The sequence below is a fragment of the Pholis gunnellus genome (genome assembly GCF_910591455.1).
Source record: "Pholis gunnellus genome assembly, chromosome: 8".
Classification (NCBI taxonomy): domain Eukaryota; kingdom Metazoa; phylum Chordata; class Actinopteri; order Perciformes; family Pholidae; genus Pholis; species Pholis gunnellus.
In genome coordinates, this window is record NC_136534.1 from 12,262,080 (window position 1) to 12,282,960 (window position 20,881).

The 20,881-nt window shown below is 39.1% G+C and overlaps 1 protein-coding gene across 1 annotated transcript; it reads left to right on the plus strand.

Annotated features, from left to right (window-relative positions):
• The first annotated feature begins 791 nt into the window (after positions 1–791).
• LOC306699635 (secretagogin-like) lies at positions 792–12,693 on the plus strand. Its single transcript, XM_079164322.1, has 11 exons — positions 792–962; positions 1,199–1,269; positions 3,624–3,716; positions 7,199–7,288; positions 8,136–8,192; positions 8,444–8,521; positions 9,263–9,318; positions 9,646–9,691; positions 9,839–9,898; positions 11,099–11,167; positions 12,090–12,693. Exons 1-11 carry the CDS (start codon positions 893–895, stop codon positions 12,219–12,221), a joined length of 822 nt encoding a protein of 273 aa, XP_079020448.1. The 5' UTR covers positions 792–892; the 3' UTR covers positions 12,222–12,693.
• Positions 12,694–20,881: the final 8,188 nt, after the last annotated feature.

Consider the following 20,881-nt stretch of genomic DNA (forward strand, 5'->3'; position numbering starts at 1 on the left):
GAGAAAGTGAAGATAACCAGTAACACTGAGTCTTGACTCCCGAGTCTACATGTGTGTGACTGCATGATGTGGCTGTGAGTTGTACTGTATGTATATATGTGCTTTCATACATGTAGGAGTGTGCGTGTGTAGATATGAATGTGTATTATACACACTGACACATTCACACGCCTATGTGAACACAGCAAAACCTCCGTTGTTTTGGTACTAAGTACACTACTATACTAGGGGTTTGTTTGTAACTTATTTGGAATAAAAAACAGTGTCCGGTGATGTCTTGATCCTTTGTTGTTTTTCTTCTTGTACATTGTGTTCATAAATGTAGAAATTAATTATTTGTATGTATTAATTTGTCATTACATGTAATCAATTCAATGCTACTTTCATCATGATTCAAAAAAAGGAAATGATGCAAAACAATGAACATTTTCCCTGAGCTGGAAAAATAAAACGCACAAACAAATGACATGTTTGCTCATTGTCAGTCTTGATGGGTTATTTGTTCCATTTTGTCATGGATCAATAAGATCCACTAAGTCATTCTGCTGGTGTTGAACATTTCTTTGTGCAAATATTAATATTGATTAAAATTATTTGACAGGCTTTAAAATCTCTGTATTGTCTTTCTTTGCAACTTTTGACTTGCACTGTAACAATACAGCCACCAGATGGCAAATACAATGCTACAGTACACTGTCTCTCTTCCTCTCACACACACACACACACACACAAACACACAAACACACCCAGAGGAGGAGTGGTTTTTACTCAGTCAGAAAGGAGCATATGTCAACCAAGCAGGCAACCGCACGGTGCAACACAGTGTGTCACCTCAGTCCTCATTGTTTCTACGTGTCAAAGTTAACAGCTTTCTTTGCCTTTCTTCATTAAAATGGAGAGTGCTTTTGATAACCTGGATGCAGCTGGTTTCCTTGAAATCTGGCAACACTTCGATGCAGATGGTAAGGACAGATTATATTTTTCCTCCATCTACCTTAAACTGAAAAAGAGCATTCTTCTGTTGTTACTAGAGAGAAAAAGACCTTGTCCTTATTTGTGATGTCAAATGTGTGAGTCCTGGTTGAAGGAAGTTGAAGTTCTGTGTCTAACTCAGTATTTGAATTTTGAGGAAAATTCTGACTCGCTTCATTGGATCTATAATAATAAGGACTTTTACGACACATTTTGTATTTGACAGATAATGGCCACATTGAGGGCAAAGAGCTTGATGAATTTTTCCGTCACATGTTGAAGAAACTGGCTCCACAGGTAAGTCAACTTTGTTTTAATTAATTCTTCCAGAACTTGTGATGACAGCTGTTTAATACAGTGTATGTCAAGGGCAGCTGAGCAGGAACAAAAACACAAACTGCAACATCATTTACATCTGAAAAATGCATCTACTACTTAAATGTGTCAATCAACACTCACCGGCCAATATATTATATCATCATTGCAAATATCTAATAAGCCAATCACGTGGCAGCGACTCTATGCATTTAGGCAGGTCAAGACAATCCGCAGAAGTTCAAACCAAACAGCATCAGACTGGGCAAGAAAGCTTATTTTAGTGACTTTGAACATGGTTTTTTTGTGCTAGACGGGCTGGTTTAAGTATTTCAGAAACTGCTGATCTACTTGGACTCTCTGGGTTTAAAGAGAATTATCCAAAAACATTGAGCAGCATTTCTCTGAGCAAAAATGCCACATTGATGTCAGAGGTCAGAGGAAAATGGCCATGCTGGTTTTAGCTGATAGAAATGCAACAGGAACTCAAAAACAGTAACTCCAATAACCACCTGCGAGACGCTATGAACAAACCAACGGACGCACATACACACAGTATTAGCCAACACTAATAATATTAGCGTAAATAATGTACATTACTGTTTTCAAGATACAATTGAAATGTTCCATTAAATTCAATGTTCTGCATACAATGGTAATTCATTCAAATGTAATTAATTTCCGCATATTTAGGTTAATTATTCAATGTTAGACACCATTTGATGGCATTGAATCTTGAATCAGCTTCTAGAAAATGCATTTGGTTTTGGACACATTGATCTCTGCTGTGTGGGCAGCTGAACCTCGATGCAGTTATCTAGGATGGGTGGGGTGACTGTAACGATGTAAAACACAGCACAATTAAAGAGCTCTGGTCACTGTCAGAGGAAAAGTTCCTCTCCAGTTATAATGGAAAACCAAATGGGCGTACAACTAGTATTACATGTTCCAGTGTGTGTGTGCTTGTGTGACTGGACTCCCTCGGATACTAATGGGTTTGCACTAAAACAAACAGACCACCGACCACACGCCACTTTGTCTCTCCGATGTTTGCTTTCCAGCATAAATGCCCCCAGGATGAGTACTGCTGTCCATTTCTCATGGCACAGTGATTCTATTATACTATATTCAGCCACTGGTGACAATAACCACATGGAGGCTTTCTATCTTTGTGTCTTTATTTCCTCTAGGGCAACATATCCAGTAATTATGAAATTGTGTGTGATGCAGTGTAAATGTAGTATCAGTAAAAGCCTGAATACATGAGTTCATTACGCAGTGTACATATTGTCAATAGTGTACATTAAGTCAAATATTAATTTGTGCTTGAAAAACTTCTGCTTAGCAACAAGAGATTACTGGCGCCGAACATGAAAGCTGATGCTGAGGATCTTTCTGTAATGAGCAAGGATCCGGCACCTGGTAGTCTGCAGTCAGTGAGCTCTGCGCTGCATGAAACGATGATTCAGACTTCAACAGGTTTCTATAGTTACAGTACAGTGATGGTGGTGTCTGCAGAGAAAAACGGGATGATTAGCTAAATGTGTTTTTTGAAACATTGAAATATTCTTGCCTTCAGCTCTGATTAAGAAAGAAACTGGTTTGCACAGCAAAAGGAAATGTGATTCTTAACTCAGATAAGCATACAACAAACTTACCTCAATCTATCCTTAGTTCTAATCTGCTAAAATATGTTCATACTCCACATCCTGATGTGCATCAAGTTTCATGAGTGAATGCACTACATGCACTAGATCGTTATCTATAGCACCGTGTAGTCGACTGATGAGAAAGTTTAGATAGCTTTCTTATATTTCACAGAGGTATTTGCATGAAACTGCTTGTTGCAGCCAAAAGCAGTCAAGTCATTGACGAACACACTGTAAATGCATACAAAATAAAATATAATCACAACACTGTATTAGAAATACCTCATCTCATCTTGGATGACAAGTCACGGAGGCAAAGCTTTGTGGTATAAAGCAGCACACACTTTGTTCTGTGGAGTAGAAGGACTGGGTGGATCAAGGTCATGTAGAGTGAGCTACAGAAACACTTTACAAACTATTAGCCCGGGGTTGAGAAAGTAAAACTTGAGAGAGAAAAATGTGAGATCACAGAGGTATCCATGGTGACATTGCTTAAAATAACTGTGACTCAGCCAGTCCTTCAACATCATTCGTTTCAGTAATCATGTTTTCTTTACTATTTACTGTAGCTACCAGTCTTATTTTACCCTTCATATACTGTATCATCACCATCATGTGTGTGTTCAGTTCAATGATGGTTTTGGGGCAAGAAAATCAATTGCATTTCAATCTGTTGTGTCACTTCAGGAGAAAGTGACTGCAGAGAGAGTCCAGAGGCTGAAGCAAAGGTTTATGTCCGCCTATGATGTCACTGCTGATGGGAAACTACAGATTCAGGAGGTAATATATACCATTTCTGTATCTAAAATCGCTCTCTCATTCACTTGATTATTTCTTTCATATTAAGGTCGGGTACTTTATAGTGAGTAAAGGTGAATCACACTGCACAAGTCGACTTCCTCACAATGCCCCCTCTCTCTCTTTGTCTCAGTCACCAACTGCACACACTGAAAACCCCTCTCACTCTAACTTCCTCTTTATTCTATTCTCTATTATTCTAAATCTTCTAAAAGAATTATCGATTCTACTCACCGCTTCCTCCACTCCCCCTCCCTCTGCTTCCGCCGCATCTCCTCTTTATCTTTTATTTTTCTCATGTATCAATAACAGCGTGCAACTGGTGCTGTATTCAAGAAGACTGAAAACTCATTTCCAGGCCTGCTTAGGGTCATGCTTAGCCATCCTTTAATGAAGAAACAGCCTTCGGAGAGCATTTATCTGAATTAAATACCTAACAATCTACTGTATGTACAGTACGCACTACATACGGAATACAAATACAAATCTAATCTGAAAAAGTAGTTAATTAAGGTAGATTCTCTAAAGACTTAATTAAATCGAATTTGACTGACAATTCAACAGGCTGCGGCTGTTTTCGAGAAATGTACAGCCATGTTTTGATGACATTGCTTTCTCAGCCTCCACTCTGAGTAATTGGTGCAGCTCTTGGCACAGCAGCAGTACTTCATCAGAGCATTTTATCATTCATTGTGAAAAAGAAACTTAGGCCAATTACCTAATGCATTGCACCCAAAGACCCCAGATGTTTTGGCTTTTACTCAAAAAAGCTGAAAATAAAATCAATACATGCCTTCCACTTCCACTGATTCATGGTGGCTGATGCAGGAACAGTGTCAAACCTCTCTGTAGCGACACGCCCTGCCGACCAGGGATGCACCCACCAGACGTTTTCTTTCCCGATTTGATACCCGTGCTCTCTTTTTTCCAAATGTAAAATCACTGTTTGGAACATTAACATATGTTGTTATGTGACTTAATGAATGTAGCTGATAGCAGAAACACTGTCATTCTAAATGACATTGACAGAGGAACTGTACCTACAATGTATATTGTACAGAGCTATATTTTAGTGGATTAGTTATATCTGGTCAATACCCGATCCAGTTAATGAAGTCAGCATCAGACCAGGTGCTGATCCAGCGCAGCAGATTGGTGGCTGCATCCCTACAGCCAACAATAAGAATATAGGTTCATGTTTCTCGACTGATCAGTTTTGGACTTCTAAATAATTTGTAGCATTAAGAAGGAAGTAAGCAAGTCTATCACAAGCGATAGTTTCCTGTGTGATGACTGCAGGAAATGCTGTTGCACTTCTAGTTCAGTTTCATATGACTGATCTGTTAAGACACAGTGTTAACTTACTATCAGACGAGAAGAATATGACGATATCTCTTTAAATCTATAAACAGTAACCTACTCCCTTCCCACTATTACTGCAGGGTAAGCAAATGTGCAGCATACCGTGCATTTATTGTGACATATATACTTAATTGTGTGGACCCGATATTTAAAAGCCTTTTTTCCAACACGGCCGTCATGAATCTGGCACTCTGAGACTCTTAATGACTCAATTGCACTTCAGTAGATGGACGCTTGATGAAATGAGGGTTTCAACCTGTCCAGCATTTGACTGCCATCCATGGATTTACAGTCTGAACAGTAACATTCTGCTGGCATGCAGTCTTCTTACTTAAGGCAACACTGCAGTACTGTACAGTAGGTACCATGTATAGGCTACTTTGTGTATACCGTTGTGTTTACAAAGTGCACTTGCATATTGTTGAATAGATTTATTCAACAATTTACAGATGTATTATGTATTGCCAGCAACTGCCAACTGTTCTTTATTCATGACAACTTCAACTTCAACCTTCGATCAACAGATAATTAGAAAATGACTTCAACCTTATTTCATATTATTGCTTTAGCTGAGACATGTCTAAAAACATCCAACAATGGCACAAATCTTTTTCAAAGTGTGTTAATCTCTCACGGTTTTGGGTTTTGTTTAGTAGTTTCTTCCGTTTTATTTTGACTTTCCCCGCCTCTTGTGTCCTGTGTTCACTTCACTTCCTGTCCTTGTCTGTTTCTCGCCTCCGTGATCGTCTGCCCCGCCCTTGATTGAACCCTGCTGTGTCTCATCACCTGCACCTTCCCAGTGTATTTAAACCCTGTGTCCCTCATTGTCGGTGTGCTTTGGTGTATCCTGGTCTGTGGTGTTACTTGTGCTGCTGATCAACCCTGGTATGTTCTCTGATTCATCTCTGCTCTTCCCTACCGTGTTCCCTGTTTTTTGAAGTTTTGTTTTATTGGACAATTTTGTTACCCATGTTTTTGACTCCTCTGTTCTGCAAATTTTGTGTTGAACATTTTCTTTACCATTAAAACCACCTATATTCAACGCTCTATTTGCCAGTGTCTACCTACATTTGGGTCTGTCCTTCACTACGCCATTAAACATGTCATAATCTGCGTTTCTTTCCTGAACTGCTCTTCTGGAGTTGGCATCACTGTTGGTGCACTGCGATTGTCTGACTGAGTGGTTCTTTGTGAACCCAATGGCCGCAGTATCATCTTGTACTATAATTAGATTGATGATGGGGGGCCAGTTTAATCTGCTAATGGAGGGCTGATACTATGAAATAGGTTCAGACAAGAGAGGAGCAACATGAACTGGAGCGGTGCCAGGAGAAGCTTGTGTAGGGTTGGTCACCTAAATGACAATAAAACATGTTGACATTCTCACATGTCCTTTCGTTGCATGTACCCATGTAGATATTTTCACATATCTGCGGCTGAGGCATCTGCTGTCCCGTTAATACAATAAAGGTGAATGGAAATTTCAATATACAGCGTCTCGGTTTATCAGGATAATCCACAAACCTCACTGTCCACTGTTTCATTGGATCCATTTCTTCTGTAGAAAATGTATATACACTACCGTTCAAAAGTTTGGGGTCACTTAGAAATGTCCTTATTTCTCAAAGAAAAGCACTGTTTCTTTCAATGAAGATAACATTACATTAATCAGAAATACACTCTATACATCGTTAATGTGGTTAATGACTATTCTAGGTGGAAACGTCTGGTTTTAATGAAATATCTACATAGGAGTATCTGGAGCATCACATTTGTGGGTTCGATTATACTCTCAACATGGCCAGAAAAAGAGAACTTTCATGTGAAACTCGTCAGTTTATTCTTGTTCTTAGAAATGAAGCTATTCCATGCGAGAAATTGCGAAGAAACTGAAAATTGACACGAAATTGTCTGGGCGACCCCAGACTTTTGAACGGTAATGTAATAAAAACTGACCCCGGATCTGATCACAATTACAGACTGGGCTGTTTTGAGGTTTGTATGACTGCTGTAAACTTAATAAAATGGACACAACTTAAGATGAAACGCCTCATAGAATGACATTATCCAATCACTGCGCTGACCTCCACCCTGTTTTCCAGTTGGCCAACATGATCCTCCCTGAAGATGAGAACTTCCTGTTAGTTTTCCGCAGAGAAGCTCCTCTGGACAACAGTGTTGACTTCATGAAGGTAAGGTCACAAAGTATACCAAACATCATTATGAGATGTGACAAGACGAGCCAAATCCCCAAAAGAATGTATCAATCCCAGTGAATCAAGCCACAAACACTAGAAAGGTATCCTGATGGGCCAGTGGACGAACACATACATGGAGTGACTGCGACATTCATGGTTTGACTGGGGACCATCGTTTCATGTTTAATAATTTTACAGGACTGATTACACTCTTGTGTACGTAGACATGAGCCATAAACTGTATGATTGGGACTAAAAAATATGTCACACACACAAGTACCACATTTTAAAGCTTGAAAATGTAAAACAGTTTTAATTGGTTCTTTGATTCTGAGCCTATAACGGCAACTAGGAAATGTATCAATGGATAAATTCTACGAATATTATAATGGCGGGTAAGATGCAACACGTTTTTCTGTATAATGAGTAAACGCGTGCATCAGTAACTTGGAGTTGCAGGACATGCAAAGTATGAGGAAGTCTCCCAACAACCTCCAGAGTATGAATTCTAACCTGACTGGAACCAGTGCAGAGTTCGACTTTTAATGTAGTGGTGATAACGCTCAATGCTGCTCTTGTTAACTTTGATAACATCATAATTACAAGATGCTTTTAACCATCTGGATTATATCCATCTAATTTGTGTCTTAACAGAGTGTAATATATAACGGTGAATTATAGTTCTCATTGTGAATGCTGCATTATATAAACACGACAGAATATCACCACTAGCTATGATGACGATGATTTTAATGCAACTGCATTAATCCCAACTAGTTCAAATTCACCCGTGCGCTTGCATGTAAACATTTGACAATTTGCCCTTTCCTCCCCCCTGTAGATATGGAGGAAGTACGATGCTGACAGCAGCGGCTACATATCAGCTCTGGAGCTCAAAGTAAGATTGTCAGCACAAACGCACAACAGAAGACCAATTAATTACACATCTCTTTTTCTGTTCGAGGAAAAACCTTAAGTGGTGGCATTGGCAGAGAACCCGCAGCCACTATTTCCTGTTCTGACACACACTGAGATGTTTGTCCTCTCCCTCACTACACAATAAAGAAGTATCCTGTGTGTGTAATAGTCAATCACCCATTGCATTTGATCCTTTATGTGTCTGATCATGTGATAAACTTTTGTTCTTAGGGTTTCCTGAAAGATCTGTTTCAAAAGCATCACAAGGAAGTGTCATCTGATAAGCTGGAGGAGTACACAGACACAATGGTAGTATTACAATTCACTCTCATGCACACAAACTGACATTCCGCAGCTAGTCTCGCTCTACGTTGTTTGGCTTTAAAACAGTTAGACGTATCCTTTTAACTCAGGTGTCACAGTGATCTGACTTGCAACCAGTCGCTGTTGACAGATACGTTTATGCGAAACCCTTTCCTTTCTTTACTCAGTGTGCAGTTGGATTAATTGGTCAATCTATAGTGGCTGACTGTGGGTAGGAGGCTTTGATGTATTTCCTGTATTGGCTGTGTACAGCTGGGGGGTTTTAACAGTGAAATTCTGCAATTTTCAGTGACTTACTGTACATTTATTGAAATGGAAAAAACATATGCAACACCTGTACTCAAAACATTATTCTTGACGTGTTTATTTTCACAAATAAAAGCTGTATAAGAGTGGTTGCACTCAGATATTCTGCTAAATTAAGATATGGCTCAGAGGATTTTATGTGCTGCTTCAGATGTCAAAAGACAGTGACACAGAAGGCAGCTTGCATTAGTTATTTACCTGTCTCCCAGAGTTAGCTATGAAGAAACCCAGAGTATCAGAAAGCCTATTCCTACTATTCTTTAAGTTTCAATTTGGAAGAGATTGTTTCCCGCTCAGTGTCAGATCGAATGATTAGTCTCCTCTAGAGTCACAAGTGGTGTTGAGAAAGAACCAGCGATACAGAAAATCAGTCGCTGAAGTTCTTTTTGTGTTCCTCAGTACATCCTCTTTTTTTTGCAGATGAAAATCTTTGACAAAAACAAGGATGGCTGTTTGGATTTGAACGACTTGGCCAGGTACTTTTCAAAGAAAAAGAAACATGATCTTTTCTTCCCTGCAATGCTAAGCTGTCTGTGATTGTATCTATTCAGAATGAATTGCATTTTAAGAAAAAAGTTCAAATGGATAAGACATTTGAATGCTAAAAAGCTTGATGGATTATGTTTGAGCTTGCATGTTGTAATGGGAGTTGGTGGAGAGACATAGCAGCATGCATCTGGATAATCTAGCTAGGTCATTGAACAAAAAAACAAAATGCACCAACAGATGTTTGTTTCTTTTAAGAACATTAATCTCTTTCATAGCTCGACTGCTCGTAAAACATTTATTTCTTCCTCAATTAGGATCTTGGCTTTACAGGAGAATTTCATGCTCCAGTTCCAAATGGATGTAAGTGTAATCTTTATCTTGTTCTTTAATATTTGACAGATGAAAACGCAACAAAAGACAGTTTAACAATTATGTTCTGTTATTTTAACCTAAATTCTCTCAATCCATATTGCCTTGGTTTATAAGAACTCTCTTTTTTTCCCCAAGGCCTGCAGTAAAGAGGAGAGAAAGAAAGACTTTGAGAAGATCTTCGACCATTACGATGTTGTAAGTACAATACCACGCCGTGAGGGACACAGGCGTTGACTTGTATTACACACTAGCATGTCCTGAAGGAAGCTATGCGAGAATGTAGACAAATAATACACCAGGCTTCTAGCCTCAAGGTTGAGGGTTTAAATCCTCAGCTAGCCTGAAGGAAATTCTATATTGAGGAGGACGGCAAAACAATCGCTCTCCACGTCTTCCTTTAAGATGCACCCGCAGCCCAACAGCTAAATGTGTTACAGCTATCAATCTCTTATGAAAGGACAGTACATTATGATTCTTGTGATGGTGGCGTTCCAGTCAAGGCAGGCATCGTCTCCACTAAGCAGTTCCATCCCAAATGAATACTAATAATTTGCATGCGTGTGGGTGTTCCGAAGAGGACGGCAACGGTCCATCCAATTAGCTCCATTACTTCTATAATGAAACCTAATAAAATAAAGCACCCATTAGGTTGTCAAGTCACTCTCTGGGCTGATGAGTTAACTCTCTGACTCATTACACAGTACAGCTCCAGATAGGACACAATAACCTCTATCAGGAGTCACTGACAAGCTTCCGCTGTTCTGTAAAAGCATTTTCATGACCCTGCCTAGATTGTCTTTGTCAAGTACGGCATGTACTAGGACTAATGGCTCGTGTGAAAGCCTTTTTTTTCTTCTAAATGTACGTGCCTTAATGTTCAGAGAAGCTTTGTCACTCTTGTTTCACCTTGGCTGCATTTATCAAAGCCTTTTTATTAAGTTTTCTATTAGCTCTTTTATGTTAACAGCAGTCTTTCACACAAAATATCTCCAGATCCCAAAGAGGGTAAATGACGCAGAAAGTTACAGATATCAGCTTTTAAAGCACTTTGGTCTTATAGCAAGATGACTAATGTCTCAATTCGCCCCCACTTGAAACATGCCATCGAGCAAAAGTGTTTGTAGAACTGCAGGGAGAAAGAGAGTCAGAAGAATTTGTTTTCCGCTGCAGTTTGTGGACACTACAAATACATTTAATGTGAGCAGCTATATGGTTCACAGGCAAACACTCCAGGGAGCTTACTATAGCTAGCATGCTGGAAAGTGAACCAAAGGAAGGCTAATGGATGACTGAATAATGTGACTGGGATGTGAATTAGATGAAGTAATCCACACGCCTCCTTTCTGTTTGTCTTTTTTTCTCTTCTGTTTTCTTCCTCTTCTCTTTCCTGCTCAGAGTAAGACCGGAGTGCTGGAGGGTCCCGAGGTGGACGGCTTTGTCAAAGACATGATGGGGCTGGTCAGGGTAGGACATGACGCTCTGCTGCTGCTTTTTGTGAATGTGCTTTCTGATATTAGAGTGTTGTTTACAAGAAGTACAATTGTTGTAATGTATATAGATCAATCAAGAAAATGATGAGCAAAATAATTCTTAGATGCAGCCCTACAACTTTCTCTATAACTACGTAAACTCCAAATATTTGCGACTGAAACGTTGCGAAATAGATATGCTTTAAGATCTGCTGCGCACTAGTGCTGGGCCGTTATGCTGAGCTACCAATTCCATGCTATCACAATACTTGGGTGTCGATTAGAAAAGTATTGAGATTTAAAAGAAATGTAATCGTACAGTAAAAACGTTTGACTTTCAGCATGTATATAGTCAGAGATGACCTGAAGTCAATAATATCAATTATCGTCAGACATTTTATGTTTTCGAGCAACCCAAAAATCAATTTCCCTGAGAATTTAATGACATTTTCTTTTAAATGTATTACGCATACAGACGACATGTTTTATACTTGAGGCAAATATAATCAAATTTCCTTAAATGTATTTTGTATATGCCTTTATTTTTGAAAACTGGACAAAGCGATACATTTGTTATACCTTCAAAGTCAAATTAAGGAATTTTTATCAATCTAGACATTTTAAAATCAAAAGTTGTGATACATAAGTAAATGGATTATTCTCCCACAACCCTACCGACCACCCAATGTGACGCTAAACCTGATTTGATGATCAAACGGAATTAATGTAATTGTATTCTGTACTTTTTAAGAGGAACTCGTTTTGAGCTAACAAGTGTAACTGTCAACTCAAAGAGAGATATGGAACAGATGCTAATAGAAGGTTGTCTAAATGCTGGCATAGTGTTGATTACAAGATATACAGTAAGTATAATGCCTTTCCCCTCTTCCTTTCCCTCTCTCTTCGGTCGTCTCCAGCCCAATCTCACGGGCCCTGAGCTGGACAAGTTGAGAGGCATTCTGCTGCGTCACTGTGACGCCAACAAGGACGGAAAGATTCAGAGAAATGAGCTGGCTCTGTGTCTGGGAATCAAACCTAAACTTAGTTAAGAGAGCTGTAATGTTATGAGATCGTATCATGAAAAACTGACTCTGTATCCGTTGTAAAATCAACAGTGAGGGAACATTGTGTTTTGATCCATATCAGTCAAATTACTGGCTTTTTTTAAGGTCGATATTCATTAAGAGTCATTTGATCCTGAAAATTAGAAAAACACAATTTGATACTGTGTGATGAAAAATAAATTATAGACTTGAAAATGCATGTTGTAGAAAAAAAGAAGAATGAGATGTGAATGTCTTTTCGGCTAAAATGACTGCGCTTAAGATCTGTGGTATATGAATCAATTGTTTAGTAAGTGGACATGTAATGTTTCCTTTTAGTTTGGTGCTTGTGTTTGTTGGCGGTTACTGACTTTCAGCCCTCTGCATGTTTTTCTGCCAAAGTAGGCTGAATGAAGTACATTATGATGTAATTTTAATATAATGCATTGCAGAATAAATAAAGTGATGAGCATATTGATTCAGATTTTCTGTTCCCTTTTTTGCGTTTGTATTGTAACGGCTCTTTTAAATATAAATTAAACTCTAAAACTTCATCACTCAAAATGGAAACTTACATTAGATCTATAATCCAATATATACAGCACATAATTGAATAGATCAGCTCCATTGATACTCGATCCAGCAAGTTAAGTCAATATTGGCTGATATCCGACGTCGGTGAATCCCAAGTTATAATAGAAATATACATAAAACAGAAGATGGTATTGGTCTTTTTCCTAAAATCTTCATTTTACATAACATTCTTTAAATTGTATTACAGAATCTTTCAAGCCTTGGTTATGTGTACAAGTGTGTTGACAAGCTGTTATATTATCATAAGGCAGAAATGCTGTAACGGAGGAAGAAGAATTAAATGAATCAAAACTAAACTCTTCATGCAATGACTCATTTAACACATTTATGCTGAAAATACTTCAAGACATTGATGAGTCACCAGCAGTGCGGGAGTATTCTTTGTATGAAGGGACCTAACAGTATAATACAATACAATATATTATACAATACGACTTTGCTGACTGAAAATGACAAAATCCGAATCAAAAACCTCTTGAGAAGAAAAACAAGTTCCCGGTCATGTAAGCTTGATATTCTTGTGTAAACATCTGAAGAGATTAACTGAACGGTTTCATCCCCACCAGGTAGACTGTAGGTCAGGTCACTGCGACATTTCTCCTGTGAGATGCAACAAGCTGACAGGGCGAGTCTGTGTTTGTTAAGTCGAAGCCAGAGATTGAACACCGGCTTGGTTAAATAGATGGAAAACCATTCTGGCCTCTAAAAGGGAGCTAATGATGCAGACTTAAAAGCTTTACTCTGCCTCAGACCACCTGATTGCCCTTTTGAGTCCTCACAGAGCTGTAGTGTACAGGTTGATCTCGTCTCTATCTCTGTATATAAGTGTGTGTGTGTGTGCGCTCATTAAACAAAGAGACTTTAGATATAGTATATTCATGAACAGTAAATAGATACACTTGTCTAAGTGTTTACGTGTGTGTATTGTACTTTATAGTGAAGGGCTTACGAGTGTGTATTTGTGTGGGCAGAGCAGCTGCTACACAGCTGCTGCAAAACAAACAGTTGCCCATTTAGGCTGAAAGCTTTACTCCCCATGCAGTCCCACCTCATCTCAGGCCTCATTATCACTGGAAGTGTAACGTTTTAGCGGTGCAGTCGCGGGGAATTTCAATTAAATAATATCCGATCAATATCATCGAAGTGGAGTTAAAGCAAAGTGGAAGCACTCTAATGAAGGCGTAATCAATAATGTATTTCCTTTCACAAGCAAAATAATCCTTTTTATATTATCATTTTATCTTTTATATTTCCTGTTGAATTAAGTTCCATTTTGGCTTCAGGCTGAATCTGACTACTTGAATTTCCTTGTGTCCGTTGTTATTATTTCCTGATCGTAAGCCTGCAAGATGATATCTTAAACCACAGGAAGTCTGGCCTTTAAATCTTAGAAGTTAGAAATCAAGCCTTTCGTACAAAAAAAAACATTTAATTATTTTTGTTCCTGTTTAAGTAATGTCCGGTCTACAAAATTGTTTCAATTTATGCAGTCGTGATGTGGCCCTGATTGAACTGTAGCCTCACTGGCAAACAGCCCTGAACCTGCATTGCTCCGAGCTCCTAAACAGGTTATCAGGCAGTTAGATGGGACTAAATCCTTAAGTAATGATGTATTTAGTGGCGTTCTATTGCCATCACATTAACAAGTGCTCCACCTGAGGCTTTACAGCCAAAGCAGAAAAATGAAGGGGGAAGCTACGGTCTAACTAAAGGTCATACTGTCTATAACCTTTTGTAAAGGACTAAATGTACATATTATGTGCATCAGTTTAACCTTTAATCTAATTTGTGCTCACTTTGTGTTTTGAAGACTATTAAAGCCTGAATTCTTTTTGAGAATGAATTCTCACCAATTTGTTTGCATTGTGGCCTGATTTAAAGTCTTAAACTTGGAAAACATATGCAGCATAGGGAGGTAAAAGGAGGTGCTTCCTGTTGTGATGAATACATATATATATATATATATACATATATATATATATATATATATATGAGAGAGAGAGAGAGATCCACCCTTACAGAGCATCATTGAAGGTTAACATTGTTCATGCTGCCCTCTAGTGGTCAGACTGAGGCATTGCAGCCTTTGAAGCATTCATGTGGAGTCTTTCTCAGCCTGCTTCTTTTTTTTTGCACTCGCTGCTCAAAACAGCAGAACTAAATAGGAAGAATCACCGGTGGTACTCTGCAATGAACAGGAAGTTGAAGGTGTTAACTTGTGTTCAGACCTGTAATTCAAATATAACTGCCTTCACCTCTACACTTAGGTTCATTTTCACCCCCAGAAGATGGTGCTGTTCCTCATAATAATGTTTTGCCTGTCTATTAGTGCTGAGGACAGCTGACAGCTAAATTATTCACTATTCTAAGACAGTCTTGTATCAACAACTCACTTTTCTACTCATCTTAAAACAGAACATCACATTTGTAATGACCAGGTTCAGACATTTCTTTAGGTAAACTGCTTACAGCCATTATGAAACAAATAGCAGGCTTGCATCATGAAGCTGGTATGCGCTCGTCTGTCCTCAGCTGAGAACAACAACTTGTTAAAATGTATAAAAGGCCAAGGCTCCTCAGAGGGACAGACCACTGACCCCAGGGTCCCCTTTCCATGTCTTTTCTTCCACCTTCTTTTTCTTCTCTGGCTCCAGAGCATTCTCACTGAGTAAACAACAAATAAGAACGGTGTTGTAAATTGTAACCCTTGAGTCGCCCTCTGTCCTTCTTTAAGGTTGCATTTCTGTCCCAACTCCTAGGTGAAACCTAACATTCCCATTCCCAAAATGCCAGCGCTACATGCAGTTCACTGGACCTGTAAGCTGAATTGTCAACAAAATTCACACTGTATGGATCTGCCAGGTCGCTGGTTTCCATGGTTTCAGCCGAGCACCAACAACGACTTTTACAAGAGAAGGTCAGTCAAAGGAAAAAAATATATGTTTTGGTGCAAGATCTCATTGAAATTTGAATTATGTTTTATCCTGAATCAAGTGAAAATGACATACAGGATATGGACAGAAAGGTTTTGAGTCGGTCTACAACCAATATCCTTTCAAACATTGCTACTCTACTGACATTTCAAGAGATACATTATTCATTTTCTTAATTGCCCTAAATTCACGTGTATCGCTGTGGACTATAAACTGATTGAGGCAGTCGTTAGTGGAAAACTGATAAATCAGGAAACATTATGAGAAACATATATTGCATGTTTCAAATATTTTGTGGCAGAGAATATTAAATAAATATAAATAACGTTTAAATTGCAATTTTACTGTTGTACTAAAAGTAACTCTTTTATAAATTAGAAGCCAAATCTTGCGTAATGAAAGATGTTACACTCTGCTCCAAGAAAAGAGCAAGTGTGTGAGGACTGAGGGTGTTAACAATGACTTTGTCATAGTATTTCTGCTACAATCATAAAGAGCACGTACGTCACAGCACTTCAACACTTTACAGCATGTAAACTGAGTGAAAGTGATCTATATTTAGAGTGGTGTTGGGTAAATAATGTATAAATAATGTAATGTGATTAAATAAATGTGTGGTCATGGTCTCTTTACTTGCGTCACTTTCTTTACAAATTGTCTCGTGTGGTTGCAAACACTGTAGATTAACAACCATTTCCCCAAACAAACCAAGTAGCAGCAGGTTGAACTGGTGAAAAAGTGACACAGCCAAAGGCTCAAACCATCTGGAGGATTGAATACTATGTTTTTATGCCAAATTACGTCAAATTGGTTATAAAAGCTGTGCAAGTTATTCAAATAAAAATGTTGTTTATTTGAATGAAGCAATTAGCAACACATTTTAAATATGAAATGTATCAGATTATTTGTATGAGTCAATTAATAGGCCAAGTCACACTCAGTGATCATTGCTAATCTTAATATAAACATTAGATTAACGTCCAAAAGTCCAACATTCAAGCTGAGATCTGATCCTCCTTCCAGGATGAAATATTTGTGTTTCATCATTCCAGTCAGACCTCCTTGAGTTTGTTCTGTTTTCGGAGCTCTCTGTGCACTGTTGGAAATAATACCTGTGAAGATATGGCCATAAATTTCAATATGCGTGTTTGTTTTTGTAAGCGATCTCCCCCAAGCGGCAGCCATGTGCTCAGTTTTTCCACCAAGAAGAAGTTCAAACAAACATCACTGTCCATCCATGGCTCCAAACTGTGACAAACACTGTGAACACTCAACAGGGTGTCCTGTCAGAGAAGACGAGAGCAACCGAGTGTGTTGGCCCTGTGACCACTGACAACAATAACCCTCTATCTGACTTACACGTCTCCACGGACAATACAGCACTATGTTTGATGATGATTATCCTGGGAGACTGATCTTCAAAGCAACAATACACATAGCTGGCCAAGTAGAATGATATTATTAAAAAGACCTCAGGACACCACCTTCCACTTTCATGGATTCATACCCAAGATGAGCAACATCATAACAATCATCAACAGAGATTATAATGCAATCCAACAAGTGATCAATTACAATGTAAAATACTGTACAACAGCACCACAAACTACAATGTTTCTCTCATACAGAGTCCTGTGAACCTCTACTAATCCCCACGTTGTGCTTGTTCTTCTATACACACGGTTTTCAGGTATCAGATATGTCTGCTCGGACAGAACATAAAGCCTTTGACATCCTCATGAAATATAGATTTTTCCATATGGAGTTTCCACTAATAAAACACGTGTTGCATCCATCCACAGCCACCCACCCACCATAAGACACATCTGCCTCCGTCCCAGAGTCTCAGCTCATGTATGGTGGCGTGCAGCAAATAAACCCAGAGTGAGAGATTTGCGGTGGCCTCCCAAGCTGCTAAACCCACTGCCTGACTGCCACTTGGCGAGCAAATTGAAAATATGGGGAGCGCTCAGTCATCCGTGAATGTGTGGAGGAAGTGATGTAAACTGATGATGTGCATGGGAGAAAGTAAGGTAAAGAGATGGGTTAAAGGGAGAAATTAAAAAAAGACCGGCAGCTTTTTTCAGAACTTTCTCTGAACCCGACCAGAGCCTCACATGAACTCCCAGTCAAATACAAACTGTCTCCAAAACATCGCTGCAGCAACATCTGCAATGCTTTAACTCACTGGTTGTATATCCCATTAAGCTGACATTTCCATTTTTATGTCTAACAACACGCACGGATCAACAGTGATTCAAATTCCTTTCGGTAGACATCATATGTACTGCTAGCCAGTAATGGTGCACTGTGGAGTTACATGTCTAAAGGCTGGAAGCCAAAGTTAAATGATCTGATAAAAAAAACAATATTTTCACGAAAGGAAACGCTGCTTAGGGCATGTGGAATTATTCACGCCATTAGTCTGGGTTTCCTTTGGAAGAGCCCTCTTTAAATACCCTCCGATCCCCGATGCTTAAACTCTGTGATTTACTTTACATGTGATTAATTCTGCAGCGTACACAGTGCGGAGGATGAAGGCGCACTAAAAACACACGAAAGATTATTCAATAGTCTGTGTAAAAAACACATAATACACCAGTTACCCAAACTGAACTCTATATGTTCAGTTTTATCATTTTTAGACACTGAAGGAAAACATGATGTCATGCAGGAAATAAGCAGCTTTTCAACCATGCCGTGCATGCAATGATCAGACACACTTGTTGCACACAACAATCTCTGTCCGTAATTACATCATTGAAAGAATCCAGTCATTTTGCCAAATTTGCACTACACTTCGTAACTGTTTGGTTCCAAATATGACTCGTCCAAGATGGTCAGAGGCTGAATGTATGATTATATCCAAATGATATGAGGAAATTGTCTTTTTCCTATTGCACCTTCCTTTTCATGGAACTTTTGATAATGTTTCTGTTTTAATACGTAATACAATGGGAGCCATCCAACTTTCAGTCAGGGATTAAGTGCAACCACGAGATCCCAGACGGTGCAGCCTGGCTGTGGGGAGAAACTGGCCTGTTTTAATCATAAATGATAGGATCACTTAATATGATCTCTGTAGTCTGAATATTCTGCTTCCCCTGAGTTCATCTGTTCCTGAACTAATACTGTGACTGGCTGCAATCATGGATTCATGAATGAATATTCCAGGCACTGTCAAGAGAAAACAACTCTCATCCAAAATAATGAATATCAAACTACATTGGATTCAACAGGAAAGGTGAATTTGGCATCCCAAACTATAAAGAAAGCATAATATTAACCATAATTAACTGAATCACAAACATCATGATCTGCTCATGAATGTCAAACGAGTATAATAAAAATTCCACACACGTGATGTTTTCGTAAAATGTTTTCTCTCATTAGGTTCCTCGCTGTGAACAGAAGACTTCTTAAGAAGGTCCTCCACCTACTGCGCCACACAGACCGTTGACCACATTATGTTACCGTATGATGTGTCACAAGAACATTAAATGATGTTGGACCGTCAGTGTAAACTCTAAATGAATCATGGGGAGCTCTCAGTCGTGGCGTTGACTGTGTGGCCTGACCGCTTGGCAAAAGCTTTGATCCCCTACAGCGGAGTCCAACAACAGCTAGCACGCTGACAAGCCGCCTGTAAGCAAGTCTTTTACTCTGCGATCCGTCTTTGTTTAGAAAAGGGCTGCGTCAAACCTCAGTTTAAAGTGGTACCACAACATGTCCTTCCACTGGAGGATGAGGGGTATTTAGGGGGTGAACAAAAGATTAGTGTGAAAATAACTCAAAGTGTAACATCTAACAGCCACAGGTCCTACCACAGACCCCTCCTCTGGACAACGGAAACTGACAAACAAACAGGGAAAGCAATAGAGCATAGGCTAGTCAGCTACTGCATGTCTGTTCATCCATTCTTCCTTCTCCGCCTCCTCCGTCTTAAGGCCAGCAGCCTGATTTCCTCTCATTCCTCCATCTCTGTCCTCCCTGTCTGTTTTCTTCCATATGTTCCTCTCTAGAGCGGAACTATTTCACAGATACCATGAATGTGCGTATGCAGGCTTCCCACCTCATTCTTGGGAGATATCCCACTTTGCCACACTGTGCCAAGTAGTCACACAGTAAATAGGTGCAAACAATGGGAACAGGCAGACGTTTAGGCCTTACTGAGAGGCCTCAGATGCCGGAGAGAAGAAGGCTCAAGAGAGACAGAAGAAAAGCATTGTTTCGAGGGATTACAATCAATTTAATCAAACAGATTTTCGAATGAAAAACATCTGGGAGGGAAAGACAGAATTAACTGATCCATGATCCTTAGTTTATTGTGTGTACCGCAGCTGTGAAAAGTGTCTGTGGAACAGCACCATCTCCTGATTTATCTCTTCAGCAGCCAAATAGAAGCAGAATTTAAAAAGACCAAAGCAGAAGCAATAAAGGCGCAGAAATCCACACACAGTCGGCAAACACAACCATCCCTGTGATATTTGACATTCTCCAACTTCTTCGGGCAAATTATTTGAACAGCACTGAATCAAGATTTTGGCAGAGCTAACCACTGCTCGCTGGAATCACAAGTCATTTCGAAGGCAGATCTGAACCTCAATTTCTTTCTCTTTTTGTACTAACTGGGTGACGGAGTCAACAGTTTATATAATATGTGGATGGACAGACCGAGTATCTTTCATTGATGAAGGAAGTTGGGAGGAACCTGCGTATAAATGTTCTCCAAACAGCTGGCCACATGTGGTAGTTGTTAACAGTTTCTTGGTCACATATTTTAAATATTTGACTTTGCTGAGAACAAGATATTGCTATGGCAACAGAGAACAAATACTGCAATAAATAAAAGGGTACAGTGGGTGTAACCAAACGGTGCATGTCAAGTATAAAGAATAGAAAGCGCTGAACACTGAACCTCTGCAACAAATTAGTTTATAACTATCTACTGTCTAAAAGGAATTCCATGTTTTAATAATTTGATTGACCTTGAAATGTTAATATTTATACAGTAGGTGCTCAGTACGCCATGTAGTAGACAGTAATGTGATTTCGAAGTCTGATGATTTTACACACAAAGCTCACAAACTCCAGCTTCTCTATTGGCCACTTCATCTCCGAAATGTCAATCTCTCTCTT

What these genes read in the sequence shown, in the direction of transcription:
- LOC306699635 (XM_079164322.1), top strand. Translation starts at nt 893, where the DNA reads ATGGAGAGTGCTTTTGATAACCTGGATGCAGCTGGTTTCCTTGAAATC. An exon ending in TGAAGAAACTGGCTCCACAG is followed by an intron (nt 1,270 to 3,623) that starts GTAAGTCAACTT and finishes GTGTCACTTCAG; the next exon opens with GAGAAAGTGACTGCAGAGAG. An exon ending in GGAAACTACAGATTCAGGAG is followed by an intron (nt 3,717 to 7,198) that starts GTAATATATACC and finishes CCTGTTTTCCAG; the next exon opens with TTGGCCAACATGATCCTCCC.